Below are 17,759 nucleotides of genomic sequence, written 5' to 3' on the forward strand. Positions count from 1 at the left end.
ATCAGGATTTTATCAGTACATGTAAAATCTTTTAACTAAAAATATAAATCAAATACATGGATTTGATATTATTTATAAAAAGTTTCTACTTCAAAATTCAAATCAATAATTCATTAAAATTTGAAAGGAACTATCTATACCTATCAAAATTATACTCCGTGGATTTTCCTATACTAAATGGTAATAATATGCTCTTAAATCTATCTATATAACATCTAAAAATTGAAGCATAACATTTATTATTGTTACGCTTATATTGAGCCACATTAGTGTAACAATTCAGTTTATTTTGGTCCCTTTCTGTACATTTGGTCTAGTTCGGTCCATTTCGGTCCACAATGGTCCATTTAGTCCAATTTGATCCTTTTGGTCCACTTCAGTAATGCTTTGAGAGGAAATGTTTGTGTAGAACGAGAATTACTGCTTTATTAACAATTATGTTACATTCTCAACGTAATGTTAGTAGGTTGTTGATAAAATTACATTTTTTTAATGTTTTTAAAGTTCTGTATTTTTTTTGGATAATATAATAAATGATAGATTTACTTATATCCGCTTCATCTTTAGGTTATTCAAGACATATAAAAAATGAACTATTTGTAAGGAGTACTAGAAACAAATTTCAACCACGCATTATGTTATTGTATCAACTATACTTTGTTAGAAAATGATCACATCATTTTAAAAAGGATTTGGGACCAACACTTATAAGTCTTTTTTACTATTTTCATTTTCTACTTAACAAGAAAACAAATTATTAAAATTTTCCATACATTGCCCAAGTCTATAACTAGTTTCTAGTAAAATAATGAAAAGGGGGATAGAAAAACTTAAACCATTTCACAAAGTTGAAAAACTAGACAAGAAAGACACACTTCATTCTTAAGTTGTCATTTATTAAAGCCACTTCGACATTCAAAGAAAAGTAGATAGAGTTCCCCTACATATCATACGCTTTATTTTAAAGCATTATGTACAAGCATCAGAATACCATATAATTCCATAGTTTCACCATCAACTTGCTTCAACACCAGAATAGATAAGCAGGAAGAAAGTTTAAATTTTTACTTCCTCGAGTGCTACTTTCCCTTTCTGAAAGCATTCATAGTTGAAAGCAGCAAAGTTTTTCACATTTCTATATAGCCTTGGCCTTTTCTCGTCTATCAATTGTTCCACAGGTCCAATCTCTTTATCCGGCTCTGGCGTATTAAAGGTTGCCACAGATATCCTCAACTTGTCAGTGTTGGTCAATACCCTATGCAGTGGGCTCTTGAAAATTCCATTGCTCATTATCTGTATGAATTCATATACAGCGAACTACATATATATCAAACTTGTAAATTTCTTTTTATAGGTTAGGCATGTTAGTGCATATTAACTGATTGCATCTATAACATGTCAGTATTATGAATCTTCACTAGTTTAAATATTTTTATGTATTGAATGAATATCACAGTACTTTGTATGAAGGTGACATTTCATTGCATGCAAAACTTGCTTGAGCGCTACTAAGTGACCCTCCAACTGACTAAGTCATACCTGCATTTGATCCCCAAGATTGACAACAAGAGCATGAGGGAATTACAGGAACGTTAATCCATTTGTCATCTTTGAAAATTTGAAGACCTCCTACTTCATCATCTTGCAAGAGAACTGTGGTTCCTGATGTATCTGAATGAGCTTTGACACCTAGAACCATATCAGGTCTAGAACAAGGTGGATAGAAGTTAAATGTTGCTTTGATCAGTGAGTTGTCTCCAAACTGGCTTGAGAAGCTGCCCTCTACCAAATTCAGAGACTTTTCCATAGCCTTAAAGAGTATATCCATGACACCCTTCAACTTCACAACATATTCATGTAGAATATCTCTGTAAAATTAAATAAAGGATTAATCACTAACAATATGAAAAAGGACTTTATCTATGGAAATGCTTCACCATGTTAATCTAAGTCAGAAAATGCTAGACAAAGGATAAAAAATCGAAGTGAAATGTTAATACTACTACCAGTTTTATTAGAAAATATTTAAAAATTAACATGATGATAAATGTGATTGATTGATTGGTGCCACATTAACAACATAACAATTGAATTTTTTTAATTACTTTTTATATGTTATAGTTAAAAGTCGACGCATCAGTTTATAATGTCTATATGTAGTAAAATTTGTAACATTTCTAACATCACTCAAATAAAATTATGTAAATTCTATTCTGATCTCTTCATCATGATGATATTACAAATTGAATAGGAAAAAAAAAAAAAGTATATTAAACTTACTTGAAATCACTTGGATTTTCTGGCCAAAAATTGAGCCTTCTTTGATCTTCTGGGAAGACCTTAAGAGATAGGCGACTGCTCCAGTCAAGGATTTGCTTTTCTGAAACTAATCCATCTTGCCCATACCCTTCAACCTCATTTGCTGCTCGGGAGTCCTTATGCTTTTCTTCTGCTGGAAGTGCAAAAAACTGTTTTGCGACTTCGCGTAACTTGTCAAGTAGTGAACTTAGAATTCCATGACCTATTGCCTGAGGCTCAAAGGTAGCTTATGACAAATTCTTAGCTCTTACAGAAAAAGAAATGCACAAATTCGATTCATTTCTTTTAGGATCTAAACATATTATTAAATCTAGATAAACGTCCAAATATATATCTGAAAAATTTCTAACTGTTTTCTTTCTAGACTCTAGTGCAGGCAAGCACAGTTTTTTTTTTTTTTTTGCATTCAATAGTTAGAGGTGGAGATTTGAATCATGAATGCTTTTTTTGGAAATAACATAAAATGTTAGTTGAGTTATAAGGCTCTTAGTCATATGAATAGGTTTATGATATAAAGTTTTGACAATTGAGTTACAAGGCTCTTGATCATATGAATACGTTTATGATATAAGGTCTAACATAACTAATATTGGTTTTTACTATGATTTTAATACCATTACGTATTCTAGATTTAGTAGTGGCTCATGCTCAAATGCATCTAATATTCTAATCACATTACCCTCCTAGTACATAATCCTTATTATGCCTTGAATCAAAATATATCAATTATTATTGATTTAGGCATAATCAGGGCCCAACTTCTTTTGTATATTCATAGAGACTTTCTGTACAAATTTGATAATTGGGGGAGTAGGGATCTGAACCATAGATGTCCCAATTGGAAACATTACGTGGTATCAGTTGAACTACAAAACTCTTGACTAAATGCTTTGATGAAATAATTTTCCTAGTAACAAAAAGGATAGCTATTCTGCCTAATGTAGCATAGAACTTTCGGTGAAAAAATTTCAAGTTAAATATAAGTCCTATCCTGGAAGCATCCTCCTGAACGAATTACCTCATAAAGTAGAAAAAGCTTGAGAATAAAAACACCAAGTTACCATTTACTAACCATGTTAATTGTCAACTAAACCCCTCTTCTGACATTTACAGTTGAGGCGAGTTAGCTTTTACTAAATGTACTTTGTTAAACAAGTATCATAATACCACACAATTCCATACTTTTACCATCAACTCGCTGAAAAGTACAGAACATATCATAAGCACAGTGAGAAATTGAAAAACTTGCATTCAGCACTCCCATTGACATAATTACAAACCTAGCAATTTTCACCTCGCAGTTCAAAGAAACGTCAACTTTACCAGTCACAACGCTTTAGAAAATAAGATGATAAAACCGTCATTTTCTACTCAGAATTATTTAACTGGCCTTCCCCATCACTTATTCTAAATCCTATGTTGATTGCAATCTACTACATTGTACAATCATAAGTCGAAACCCAAATCACCAGTGACAGAGCCGCTTTAGGGCCAACAATAGTTCCTAAAACAGCTAAACTATCACCACATTTTTTAGAATATAAATGTATGAGTAAAATCTCAAATTAAATAATAATGAGAAAAATGAGTGGTTAATATAATATAATTGAGCTTGTACCCATTGGATTTAAGTCTTTTAGTTTTAGGTTAAGCATGCCTCTTTATATTTTTAACTACTTACAGAGTCAAAATGTTTATCTCCCCCCAACAAGTTGTACCAGAATTAATAAATTATTGAGGGCTCGTCAAAAAGAAAAGTGATGAATAAAAGGTCATAAGAGAGTTGATTGATAAGGGAGGACCAGTGGCGGCGCCACGTTCAGGCCAGGGTGTTCCCAGGAACAACCTGACCTGAAATTTTATATATATATATATATAATAATTAAAAAAAATTATTTTTTCACCCTTAAAAAAAAATTAGGAACACCCTCAACCAAACTGAGGAACACCCTCAAATAAAAAAATATATATATATATTTGTTCTACTTTTGAGCGCAAAAAAAAAAAACCCCAAAAAAAATTTTGAACGAAAATCTAAAAAAAAAAAAAAATTGTAACAAAAGCAAGCCCACCAGAGAAAAAAAAAATAGCCCAACATCAATTCTAAACAATAGATTACAAACCCAATCTAAAGAAAAAATACAAGGTAAAGCAAACCCAATGTGGTAGCAAACCCACGTATTCTAAAAAAATAATCAAAAATCAAAACCCAATATACGCGATTACAACCTAACCTAAAGAAACCAGAGCAACAGAATCATCCAGTAAAGCAAAACCAGAACAGAGCACTGAGCACATCAACAAATTCATCGCCGCAAGTCCGCTAGAATCTCATTCCAACGTACCTAGAGCAATAGAGCAACATACACATGATGCAATGGTGGCAACCATAACAAGTGAGTCTTCACACTTTTCTCAGTCTCTGGCATCCTAATCTGATCTGCTCTTTTTTTTTCTTCTGTTTTCTTTTCATTGCTTCTTTGGTTCTTCCGTTGTCTATGAAGTAGAGTACTAGTGTTACACTTTGCCCAACCAAGAAACACTTATCAATTGCCTGTTGCCTCTACACGTGTATGGTTCAACTTGAAGTCTTCAAAAGCAATTGATAATACCCACACAAAGTGATTAGGTGTGGGCCCTATGATTTATATGATTTTTCCTTTTCTTGCTTATTTGTTGTTAAAGTATATTATATTATATAACATTATGAATGAATATAATATACTATACAGTATATCATATCTAAGATAATACTAGAAAATTTAATTAGTTGTATTTAATAAGATTTTTTATACATTTAAATTTTTTATGAGCATTTTAGACATTGAAATTTGAAAAACAATTTGTCTACTATTGGTGTTCGTTGAATCTCAGTCATTATACTTAGTAGGTTATAATTTAATTAATAATATGGGCAAAGATAATAATCATTAATTCATTCTTCAAAAGAAAGAAATATAATAATTCAGAAAATAATATATTTCTAGGTTTTAAATTGAGGAAAGTAAATGCACATGGGGTGTGTGCTAGTGCAACTAATAAACAGTAATTTAATTAACCAATAATTAATTGGGAGCAACTAATAAAAAATAATTAATAATTTAATTAACCAATACATTATAAAAGACAAACAAATTAAATTATGTTAGGCTAAATAATAATTAATAATTTTATAATTAATATAACAACAATATAACAAAGAGAGGTGTTACGTCCACAACATTTTTACAACAATTTTACAACAAATCATAGGTGGTTAGTTGTTATAGGTTCAAATTTGAATTTAATACTAAGATTACTTTTTTGTCCCAACAATAACAACCAGTAACAACTTGCCATTTAGGATTTGTTGTAAAAATGTTGTGGACATATCATTTCTCTATAACAAATTATAGTTTATAAAAGATAAATAAATTAATGAAACAACTCAACAACAATAACTAATAATTTTATTATTATTGTAGAATTAATAATAAGACTATAATGCAACGATTTTAAAATATGAAAACTCGTAGAAGGCAATTGTAAATTTTATGTATTTGCGTATTTTTTTATTGTTGCTGCTGTCAATATACAAATTTTTCTTTTTATTAGATTATGTAATTTATACTCATTGAAGAACACCCTGAAAAAATTTCCTGGAGCCGCCACTGGGGAGGACTATAATGGATTTGGAAAAGAAAAGCAATGGATAAGAGATCACAAAGGAGAGGAAGAAGACTAACCCTATGTTTAGAATGTGTTTGGATCCGGATTATTGCTGCGTCTGTGCGTTTTCGTTTTTTTTTATTTTTTTTGCTGCGGGGGACAAAACGCGCAGTGCGTACTGTGGGCGCACTATTCACGTACTTTTTCAACAATTTTTTATTAAAAATGAGTCCCGCAGTACTATTCACACATTTAAAAATTATTTTGCTACAGTGTTTTTAGTTTTCAGCAATAAGCTCTATCCAAACAGACTCTTAGTATCCGTTTGGATATAGCAGTCACGTCCAGCGTCTGCATTTCACCTTCTTTTTTTTTCTTTTTTTTTTGAGAAGCGCGTTTCAGCAACTTTTAAGAGATTCTAGTGGTTCCGTGCATTGTTTACAGGACCCACAAACATTTTTTCAACAAAACTTTTATTAAAAATGGGTCTTACGGCACTATTCACACATTTAAAAATTATTTTGTTACAATGTTTTCAAATTTTTAGTTTTCAGCAAAATAAACAATATTCAAATACACTTTTAGATGGAGGGAGATATTCCAACCACTTCCCGAATAATAGACATTTTGGACACATGATTAGATGACACCTAAAAATTGATGATCATTTTAGTTCTTAAACAAAAAAAATAGGGGACCGTTTGGTATAGTAGTTTAACAACATATTTTAAGTTTTTAAACAACATTACACACATTTTCACAAACTTTTTCATCTATACTTATTTTCAAAAAATTCAAATAATGTTACCAGAACATCGGCCTTGAGATTCACATATAGTGGGCCCAAGTAAGGTACACGTACCACACAAGAACCAATAAATGATCTAAAGACCCCATCCAAACTTTTGTGTGACCAACTCAAGTCCTCCCAAATATACCCGGTCTAGTGGCCTTTGCCCATACGTCTCCACTTCTTTGTCTTCTTTCCCCGACAACACTACCAGCCAAAATTACATTATTGATTCAATGATTAAACACACCAAAACATCGTGGACATCACAGGTTAAACGAATAAAAAAAAACTGTAACCTCAAATGCACCCTATCACATTATCCTCTCTGAACATAACCCCATATTATGCCTTAATCAAGGATAACAATTATTCTTGATTCAGGCATAAACTAATCTGTTTTACTATTTTCTTTCGCATGCTATATTTACAGGATATGATAAATCCTTCTTTTCTTATTTCTTATTTCTTTTTTGAGGAAAAGATAAGCAGGTTCTAAAATAAATCTTAAGTACCTTGATGAAATATTATCCCTAGCAACAATAGGAATAGCTATTCTATCTAATTAAGTAGAGAACAATATTTAGTACTAACCTGGAAGCACCCTCCTGAGCTTAGAGCTGATCTTAGTTTCTCAAGTTCATTCTCTACTTCTTTAGGATCATGTGATGAAGATAGGGAGAAGATGCTGATATCGATTATAGGAATTGAACCTGGTGATGGATCAGAAGACACTATTGATCCAAAGCTGCAATCTTTAACAATGTATTCTTGTGGTGGTTCTTCGCTATTGATGGACATTTCTTCCACACTCTTGGAAAATGTATCCATTTTAGCAGAAAGGAGGACTACTCTGTCAGTGACGTACACTGTCCGTGAGGTTACAGCTCACAAGACTATAGGAGCAAAATTAGTACAGTACCAAGAAGGAGGCACATGCCTTTTAAAGCTTTTGATGATTATGGATAAAAATTGGGTACCCATTCAGATGATAATGTATATAATATTCAATCCTTTTGATCATTACTTTAACAATATTAATATAATATAGGAGTAATATAATTTGCTTAACTACTAATTCTCATGTATTTTTGAAATATGAAAGATGGTGTTTTTTTTTTTCTCATATTCATGATGGAGTTCATTTATTAAATTCATGATAGAGTCTAGTATGACTATGTTTGGTTTGGTTTGGTTTGGTGGGAAATATGAGAGAAATTGAGTAAAATTTTAAATTGAATAAAAAAAAAATGAATAGTTAATATAACATAGCTAAGCTTATTGTTGTAATAATAAACTAGTCGTGCATACAGGTGGACCTCCTAGTCTTGGACCATAGATCAAGCATTTTGTCCCATAGATAGAACTAATAAACGGATCGATGGGTTTATGATTTGTCCTGATTGTGTTTAGATTGGATTTGGGTTTGATCACGCTGGGTGGACTAGATTGTTACTCTTGTGACCTTACTGGCTTACTCTGAAACATGAAACATTTTCCCTCTTCGGATTTCAAAGGTTTCATTTGAATATTTGCTAACCCTCCACCACCAGATTGAAACTCACTCATCTTTTCATTTATCAACCCATTTAATCCAAATAAATAATATACAATAATTAGAAATATATCCATTTATTCAATCATTAATATTTTAATGGACGAACGGATCTTTACTAATACAATCCACAAGAGACAAAGGTACAAAAACTAGTTTCTCACTGCATCAATTGGTCTCTTTCCTTGCTGGTAGTACTGGAAATAAGTATCAACATAATTCTTCACCTTTTTGTATAGTCTCGGCCTTGAGTCATTGAACAGTCTGCCTATTGGTTCAAACTCTTTATCAGAGTCTGGAGAACTGAACACTGCCACTGAAATCCTCTCCCTTTCTGAATTTGTCACTACTCTGTGCACTGGGCTCTTGAATATTCCATTACTCATTATCTGTGTATCATGTGAGACCCATTGTATCACACGAAACCAATTCTAAAACAAATTTACATATTCTCAAAGGTGAACTTGGTGTGAGTGTAGATGTTGATTACTTTTGAATAGCCTAGAATATATGTTGGCACTAGTTGCTAGACACTGGGGGGGTTATGTTGAACATGTGAAAATCTCAGTACGTAGCTATTACCTCTGCTTGATCACCTATATTTATAACAAGAGCCTGAGGAATGACTGGAACTCTGATCCACTGGTTGTCTTTCAGGAATTGGAGACCCTCCACCTCTTTGTCTTGCAAAACAAAGGTGATTGCTGATCCATCTGCATGTGGTTTAAGGCCAAGAACAATATCAGGCCTTGGAGATGGAGGATATAAGTTAAATCTTGCAAACATTGTCGATCGTTCTCCCATTTGCTCCAAAAAGCAGTTATCCTCCAAATTTAGGGTCGGTTTGGTGGGAGGAGTGGAAAAGTGAGAGGATGGAAAATGGTGAAAGAATAGAAAAGTGAGATGATAGAAAATATTTGGTTTTTCCTCTTGTGTGTTTGGTTGAAGGGGTGGAAAAGTGGGAGGGTGAAAAACCCTTTTATTTGGTTGGAGTGAAAAAAAGGAAGAATGAAAAATGTAATTTATATAAATTGACTATTATACACTTGTTACATAATATGTGAGAGTAGATGAGAGGGTATTTGTGTTAAATGGATTTCTTGTCACTTTTCTTTTCTCATTTTCCTCCTAATTTGGGAGGATAAAAAAAGTAGGCCCAGGAGGAAAAATTTTATCTCTTATTTTCTGTCTCTCCTATTTTCCTTCCTAAACCAAACAGTGAAAAACAACATTTTCCACCCTATTTTTCATCCTTCCTGTTTTCACCCAACCAAACACCCCCTAAGCATTCATAGTTGCCATAATATGCTCCATTAAATCAATAATATGCTCTCTTAAAAAGTTTCTACTTCAAATCAATAATTCATTAAAATTTGAAAGGAACTATCTATACCTAACAAAATTGTACTCTGGATTTTTCTATACTCAATTGCCATAATATGCTCCCTTAAATCTATCCATATAATATCTAAAAATTGAAACATAACATTTATTATTGTTACACTTATGTTGAGCCACATTAGTGTAACATTTCGGTTTATTTTGGTCCATTTCTGTACATTTGGCCTAGTTCGGTCCATTTTAGTCTACAGTAGTCCATTCAGTCCAATTTGATCCTTTCGGTCTACTTCAGTGATGCTTTGGGAAGAGAGATTTGTGAAGAAAGAGAATTGCTGCTTTATTAACAATTATGTCACATTCTCAAAGTAATGTTGGTTGGCTATTAACAAAATTACATTTTTTTAAATGGTTTTAAAGTTTTGTATTTTTTTTTGTAATATGATAAATGTTGGGTTTACTTATATCAGCTTCATGAATCTTTAGGTTATTCAAGACGTATAGAAAATAAACTGTTTGTAAGAAGTACTAAAAACAAATTTCAACCACACATTACGTTATTTACAAAAAAAAAAAAAATTACCTTTATATAATAATTGATGTAAAATGCATCCAGTTACCTTGAAAAAAAAAATTCCAAAATTTAAATCATTTTCAAATAACAAATATAGATAGCTTAATTTTTAAAAAATCTAATATATTGTATCAACTATACTTTGTTAAAAAATAATCACATAATTTTACGAAGGATTTGGGACTAACACTTCTAAGTCTTTTACTATTTTCATTTTCTACTTAACAAGAAAACAATTTATTAAATTTTTCCATTCATTGCAAAAGTCTAGTAAAATAATGAAAAGGGGGATAGAAAAACTAGACAAGAAAGACACACTTCATTCTTAAGTTGTCATCTACTTATCAGAAAGTGAATTAAAGCCACTTCAGACATTCATAAAAATGTAGATAAAGTTCCACTACATATCATATGCTTTATTTTAAAGCATTATGTACAAGCATCAGAATACCATATAATTCCATAGTTTCACCATCAACTTGCTTCTACACCAGAATAGATAAGCAAGAAGAAAATTTAAATTTTTGCTTCCTCGAGTGCTACTTTCCCTTTCTGAAAGCATTCATAGTTGAAAGCAGCAAAGTTTTTCACATTTCTATATAGCCTTGGCCTTTCCTCGTCTATCAATTGTTCCACAGGTCCAATCTCTTTATCCGGCTCTGGCTCATTAAACGTGGCCACAGATATCCTCAGCTTGTCTGTGTTAGTCAATACGCTATGCAGTGGGCTCTTGAAAATTCCATTGCTCATTATCTGCACGAATTCATACAACAAACTACATATATATCAAACTTGTAAATTTCTTTTATAGGTTAGGCATCTCAGTGCATATTAATTGATTGCAGCTATAACATGTCAGTATCATGAATCTTTAATTTACTAGTTTAAATATTTTTAAATATTGAATGAATAACACAGTACTTTGTATGAAGGTGACATTTCTTTGCATGCAAAACTTGCTTAAGCGCTACTAAGTGACCCTCCAACTAACTAAGTCATACCTGCATTTGATCCTTAAGATTGACAACAAGAGCATGAGGAATTACAGGAACGTTAATCCATTTGTCATCTTTGAAAATTTGAAGACCTCCTACTTCATCATCTTGCAAGAGAACTGTGGTTCCTGATCTATCTGAATGAGCTTTGACACCTAGAACCATATCAGGTCTAGAACAAGGTGGATAGAAGTTAAATCTTGCTTTGATCAGTGAGTTGTCTCCAAACTGGCTTGAGAAGCTGCCCTCTACCAAATTCAGAGACTTTTCCATGGCCTTAAAGAGTATATCCATGACACCCTTCAACTTCACAACATATTCGTGTAGAATATCTCTGTAAAATTAAACAAAGGATTAATCACTAACAATATGAAAAAGGACTTTATCTATGGAAATGCTTCACCATGTTAATCTAAGTCAGAAAATGCTAGACAAAGGATAAAAAAACGAAGTGAAATGTTAATACTACTGCCAGTTTTATTAGAAAATATTTAAAAATTAACAGATAATATATGTGATTGATTGATTGGTGCCACATTAACAACATAACAATTGAATTTTTTAATAACTTTTATATGTTATAGTTAAAAGTTGATGCATCAGTTTATAAAGTCTATATGTAGTAAAATTTTTCTAACATCACTCAAATAAAATTATGTAAATTCTATTTTGATCTCTTCATCATGATGATATTAAAAACTGAATAGAGATAAAAAAAAATTAAAAATTAAAAAAAAAAGTATATTAAACTTACTTGAAATCACTTGGATTTTCTGGCCAAAAATTGAGCCTTCTTTGGTCTTCTGGGAAGACCTTAAGAGATAGGCGACTGCTCCAGTCAAGGATTTGCTTTTCTGAAACTACTCGGTCTTGCCCATACCCTTCAACCTCATGTGCTGCTCGGGAGTACTTATGCTTTTCTTCTACTGGAAGTGCAAAAAACTGTTTTGCAACTTCGCGTAACTTGTCAAGTAGTGAACTTGGAATTCCATGACCTATTGCCTGAGGCTCAAAGGTAGCTTATGACAAGTTCTTATAGAAAAATAAATGCACAAATTCAATTCATTTCTTTTAGGATCTAAACATATTATTCAATCCAGATAAACGTTCAACTATCTATCTGAAAATTTTCAAACTGTTTTCTTTCTAGACTCCAGTGCAGGCAAGCACAGTTCTTTTTTTTTTTTCTTTTTTGCATTCAATAAGAGGTGGAGACTTGAATCATGAATGTCTTTGTTGGAAATAGCATAAAATGTTAGTTGAGCTACAAGGCTCTTAGTCATATGAATAGGTGTATGATATAAAGTCTTGACTATTGAGTTACAAGGCTCTTGATCATATGAATACGTTTATGATATAAGGTCTAACATAACTAATATTGGTTTTTACTATGATTTTAATACCGTTACATATTCTAGATTTGGCAGTGGCTCATGCTCAGATGCATCTAATATTCTAATCACATTACCCTCCTAGTACATAATCCTTATTCTGCCTTGAATCAAGAAATATAAAATATTATTGATTAATTTAGGCATAATCAGGGCCCAACTTCTGTTGTATATTTATAGAGACCTTTTGTACAAATTCGATAATTGGGGGAGTAGGAATCTGAACCATAGATGTCCCAATTGGATACATTACGTGGTATTAGTTAAACTACAAGACTCTTGACTAAATGCCTTGATGAAATAATTTTCCTAGTAACAAAAAGGATAGCTATTCTGCCTAATGTAGCAGAGAACTTTCGGTGAAAAAATTTCAAGTTAAATGTAAGTCCTAACCTGGAAGCATCCTCCTGAGCACAGAGCTGATCTTAGTTTCTCAAATTCATTCTCTACTTCTTTCGGGTCATGTGATGAAGATAGGGAGAAGATGTTGATATCAATGATAGGAATTGAGCCTAGTGATGGATCAGAAGACTCCATAGATCCAAAACTGCTATCTTTAACAATGTATTCTTGTGGTGGTTCTTCGCTATTGATGGACATTTCTTCCACACTCTTGGACATTTCAGCACAAGGGAGAACCACGCTGTCAGTGACGTATACTGTGTCCATGGTGCTACAACTATACAAGGCTATAGGAATAGGAGCAAAACTAGTCAGCTGTGCTAATATATCTAAAGTAGGACTCCACTAGAGAGACTCTTTAAAATCAAGAAAGGGTCCAGGGTACATGATTTTAAAGCTTTTCAGTGCCTTAATCTGTGAGCAGATGTCTCATTTAGATCATCACCTCAACAATATTCTTATAATATAATGTGCCCAACGGGGTCCTTTTGCTTTTGTCTTTTAACTTGATCAATTTATAACCTTATTAATTTCATTTCTAAAATGTTTTTCTTGAATAAAATACAGACCCACTTGTCTGACTCATCCTTATTACAAGGCGCCATGGCAGGAAAGGTTTAATGTTTTCCATTTGATTATGATATTTATCCGGCATGCTTATGTATGGATCAGAAAGATGTACTATTTTCTACTTTTTTCCCGATGAATTGGTCGGTCAGAAAGAGATTAGCTAAATCAAGTTGCTCGTCTGTTTGCTGTATATTATATTATCACTTTGGAGATTACTTTAATGATCATACCCATTAGGAAGATAAATTAGCTCCAAACTTCACTTTCCGTTGGATTATAAGAGTATTATATTATATTCATTCCATTGACAAAATTGTCTCTCTCCTTTTTAATTATTCTTGTGACTTGCTCAGACCAGCTCCAGCAAATTGCTCATCCTTTTGCTTTATAATATTTATCACGTGTTCTATACTTCTACTAGATTACTATAATAATCAAACCCCTCAAGTCAACTTCTCTTGTATATTGTATATTTATATTATAGAGACCTTTTGTGCTTGCATAATAATTCGATAACCGAAGAAGTGGGGATTTGAACCACTGATATTTTTGTTGGAAACATTACAGGTGTTAGTTGAATTACAAAACTTTTGAATATATGAATAGATTTTAAATATAAGATCATGGCATAACTGAGAGGTTTTTTTTTTTTTTTTTTGAGAAACAACTGATAGAGGTTTTTACTATGGTTTTAATACCGTTACATATCCTAGATTGGATACATGCTTAAATGCATCTAATCGCATTACCCTCTCTGTACATAATCCCTTATTATGCCCTGAATCAAGAATAATTGTTATTCCTTGATTCAGGGCATAATAAGGGAATATCAATTATTCTTGATTCAAACATAATTTGGGCCCATAAATTAACCTCTCTTGTATATTTATAGACATTCTGTATTATACAGATATAGTTCTTGGTCTCTCTATTCTCTTCTCTTTTTCGCTTTCCCACATTTAATAAATTCTCCGAGTTAATATTGAGTCTTTCGCATGCTATTTTCACAGGATATGAGGTTCTAAAATAAATCCTTTTTTTTTTTTGGAGGAAAAAATAAGCAGGTTCCAAAATAAATCTAAGAGCCTTGATGAAATACTTTTCCTAGTAACAATAAGGATAGCTATTCTGCCTAATGTATCAGAGAACTTCCAATGAAAATTTTCAATTTTGAAAGTTCGGATTTGTGCTAAAATACAAAAGCTTATTTAGACCAAAAAAAAAAAATATAGCTAGATTGCTCTTACTCTAACTTAAACAAAGTGCAAAACAAGAGTAAATAAGCACAATGAACCAATAACACTATCCTAAGCCATATTCATCTATCATCAATAATATAATGAAAGCTTAAAGAATAGGGAAGAGAGATGCAAACACAAGATAACACCAAAACGTGTTATCGAAAAGGAAACCGAAGAACTCGGTGAAAAATCTCTTCGCGACCCTCCAAGTCGAAATCGATCCACTAGAGAATAAAGTTGGAGTACACGAATAATAAAAGACCCCTTAAGCCTAGTCTACCCCATGTACTTGACCCTCCAAGCTCTTGCTACTAACGGACTTCTCGGAGTCTTGTCTTCTCTAACTTTCCATATCCCGCAATTCAACTCGATTGAATCCACCACTAAATGGCTCCTTCCAATACTTCCTAACAGCACCAAAATCTCGTTTGACACTTAGAATGGGTGTGGTAAGTGTTTGGGGTAATAACCTCTCAAAAAACAGCTAAACTATAGCCACTGTACACGTGTTAGTAAAATCTCAAGTTAAATAAAAATAAATAAATAAATAAATGGTTAATATAACATGACTCAATTCATATTCATTAGACTTAATTCTTTTGGGTTATTTAATCGTGTTTCAATATAATATACTAACCACTGAAGGAGAGAAGCCAAAGTGTTTTATCTCCTAAATTGTATCAGAGTTAATTAATTATCCTAATGTTACTATTTTCATATATATTTTAATAAGTATTATTGTTTCTTAAAAATAAAAGGTTAATTAATTATCAGATGACCATTATAGTTGTTAAACAAGAAAACTGAACCACATTTTGTGGGCCCAAGTAAGGTACACGTACACTACAAGAACCAAATGATCTAAAGACTCTGGCCTTTGCCCATACGTCTTCCACTTCTTCTTTTTCTTCATTCCCCGCCAACGCTACCGACCGAAATTACATTATTGATTCAGTGATTACACATCAAATCATGGTAGAGTGGACATCATAAAATTTAAATAAAAAAAAAAACAAACAAACAAACAAACAAAGAAAAACAAAAAAACAAACCTGTAACATATCCTAGATTTGACACATGCTCAAATGCATATATAATCAAAGGCCCCTCAAGTCAACTTTTTCAAGGAGAAACCGGCTGATCAGGTTGTGTATAAATGTGTAATCCATGCTGCTCAAGAGTATATGTACTGCGTGGGGAAGGCAGGTAGGAGGTCCATCCAAACCGTGGTTCTGGTAAGATGGAGAAGGCCGGGTGCTGGCTGGGTCAAATTAAATGCAGATGGTTCAGCTTTGGGCAACCCGGGGAGAGTTAGCGGACGTGGGTTGATTCAGGATTCGAATGGAGGGTGGATTAGGGGATTCACACGCAACATTGGTGTTGCTTCCAGTGTAGAAGTAGAGCTTTGGGCCTTGAGGGATGGGTTATCTTTGTGTATTTCTTTAAATATTACGTCTCTATAAATAGAAGTTGATGCTAAGGTGATTCTGGATTGGATGAACAGAGAGTGTTGCAATAATATAAACCATTCTCCTCTTATAATGGATTGCAGGGCTCTTATCAACCAAGTGCCTCAGGTGGATGATGCATTGCTTTCATGAATCTAACAAGTGTGCGGATGCTCTAGCGCGTAAAGAGCCTGGTATTCAGCAAGATTTTGTTGTGTTTGAAAGTCCGTCAGTGGACATTTCTATGCTTTTGTATTATGACCAAATTGACATGTATTATGAGAGGACTCGCCCTCAAACAGTTGGTTTCCTCGGTTAGTTTTTATGCAATTCTCCTTTTTACCAAAAAAAAAAAAAAAAACTTTCTCTTGTATATTTATAGAGACCTTCTGTACATGTATCATACGTACATAAATACATAGATTACATGGCTCTCTCTCTCTCTCTCTCTCTCTCTCTCTCTCTCTCTTCTAATTTTCTCTTCAACATTTAATAAACTAACCTGTTTTACTGTTGAGTCTTTTGCTTGCTACTTTTCAGGATATGATAAATCCTTCTTTTTTGTTTATTTATTTTATAAAGGAAAAGATAAGTAGGTTCTAAAATAAATCTAAGTACGTTGATGAAAGGCCCGTTTAAATGCAGGGGGAAGGAGGGAGAGTGGAGGGGAGTATAGTAGAGTTGGCTGAAAATAGGCTAATGTTGAGCCAAATCTACTCTACTCTACTCCCCTCCCTCTTCCTCAATCCAAACGGACCAAAAATATTATCCCTAAGAACAATAAGAATAGCTATTCTGTCAAATTAAGTAGAGAACAATATTAAGTCCTAACCTGGAAGCACCCTCCTGAGCTCAGAGCTGATCTTAGTTTCTCAAGTGCATTCCCCACTTCTTTAGGATCATGTAGGGAGAAGATGCTGATATCGATTATAGGAATTGAGGCTGGTGATGGATCAGAAGACTCTATAGATCCAAAGCTGCAATCTTTAACAATGTATTCTTGTGGTGGTTCTTCGCTATTGATGGACATTTCTTCCACACTCTTGGAAAATGTATCCATTTTGGCAGTGACGTACACTGTGTCCATGAGGTTACAGCTTAAAATGCCATATGAGCAAAATTAGTTGACTGTGCTAATAGGACTCCACTAGAGAGACTTTGAATCAAGAAGGGGGAGCCACATGCCTTTTTAAGCTTTGTTGAGAATGGGTAAGGATTGAGTTCTGTCCCATTGCATTAAATCTATCCAAATGATGACTCGTGTTCAATTATTTGATCATTACTTGAACATTATCATATAATATAATATATTATATTATATACTCTATATATAATTGCATAAGACAATTGCATAATTCACTCTCGTTGTAACATGTGTATTACTAAAAACACTACTCAATCCCAACTAACATTAGTTTTCCCCCGCAAAAGAACCCTTAACCCATTTCCATTTATTTATTTATTTTTAAAAGCATGTTACCCATCCAA

General features: G+C 32.9%; 2 protein-coding genes and 1 pseudogene across 3 annotated transcripts; all 3 read right to left on the bottom strand.

The window, feature by feature from the left end:
* Positions 1-875: 875 nt before the first annotated feature.
* On the bottom strand, positions 876-7,712 carry LOC142622321 (codeine O-demethylase-like; annotated as a pseudogene).
* Positions 7,713-8,464: 752 nt separating this feature from the next.
* On the bottom strand, positions 8,465-9,116 carry LOC142635116 (protein LATERAL BRANCHING OXIDOREDUCTASE 1-like). The gene is made up of 2 exons (XM_075809331.1): positions 8,895-9,116; positions 8,465-8,701 (listed from the first exon to the last, which is right to left on the bottom strand). Exons 1-2 carry the CDS (start codon positions 9,114-9,116, stop codon positions 8,465-8,467), a joined length of 459 nt encoding a protein of 152 aa, XP_075665446.1.
* Positions 9,117-10,501: 1,385 nt separating this feature from the next.
* On the bottom strand, positions 10,502-17,482 carry LOC142640674 (codeine O-demethylase-like). 2 transcript variants are annotated; one of them, XM_075814874.1, is made up of 5 exons: positions 17,104-17,482; positions 13,004-13,222; positions 11,974-12,221; positions 11,226-11,553; positions 10,502-10,977 (listed from the first exon to the last, which is right to left on the bottom strand). In XM_075814874.1, the coding sequence occupies exons 1-5, from the start codon at positions 17,356-17,358 to the stop codon at positions 10,741-10,743; spliced, it is 1,287 nt and encodes a 428-aa protein (XP_075670989.1). In that variant the 5' UTR covers positions 17,359-17,482; the 3' UTR covers positions 10,502-10,740. The 2 variants fall into 2 exon arrangements, with proteins under 2 accessions (XP_075670989.1, XP_075670998.1); XM_075814883.1 differs by lacking the exon at positions 13,004-13,222 and having other exon boundaries at positions 10,504-10,977; positions 17,104-17,481.
* Between the last annotated feature and the right edge of the window lie 277 nt (positions 17,483-17,759).

This window comes from Castanea sativa, chromosome 1 (genome assembly GCF_040712315.1).
Source record: "Castanea sativa cultivar Marrone di Chiusa Pesio chromosome 1, ASM4071231v1".
Classification (NCBI taxonomy): domain Eukaryota; kingdom Viridiplantae; phylum Streptophyta; class Magnoliopsida; order Fagales; family Fagaceae; genus Castanea; species Castanea sativa.

Coding starts and splice junctions, on each gene's coding strand:
- LOC142635116 (XM_075809331.1), bottom strand. CDS start 9,116: ATGGGAGAACGATCGACAATGTTTGCAAGATTTAACTTATATCCTCCA. Junction 8,702..8,894: donor ATATAGGTGATCAAGCAGAG/GTAATAGCTACG, acceptor CATGATACACAG/ATAATGAGTAATGGAATATT.
- LOC142640674 (XM_075814874.1), bottom strand. CDS start 17,358: ATGGACACAGTGTACGTCACTGCCAAAATGGATACATTTTCCAAGAGT. Junction 13,223..17,103: donor GCTCAGGAGGGTGCTTCCAG/GTTAGGACTTAA, acceptor GAAATGTCCAAG/AGTGTGGAAGAAATGTCCAT. Junction 10,978..11,225: donor ATCTTAAGGATCAAATGCAG/GTATGACTTAGT, acceptor GAATTCGTGCAG/ATAATGAGCAATGGAATTTT.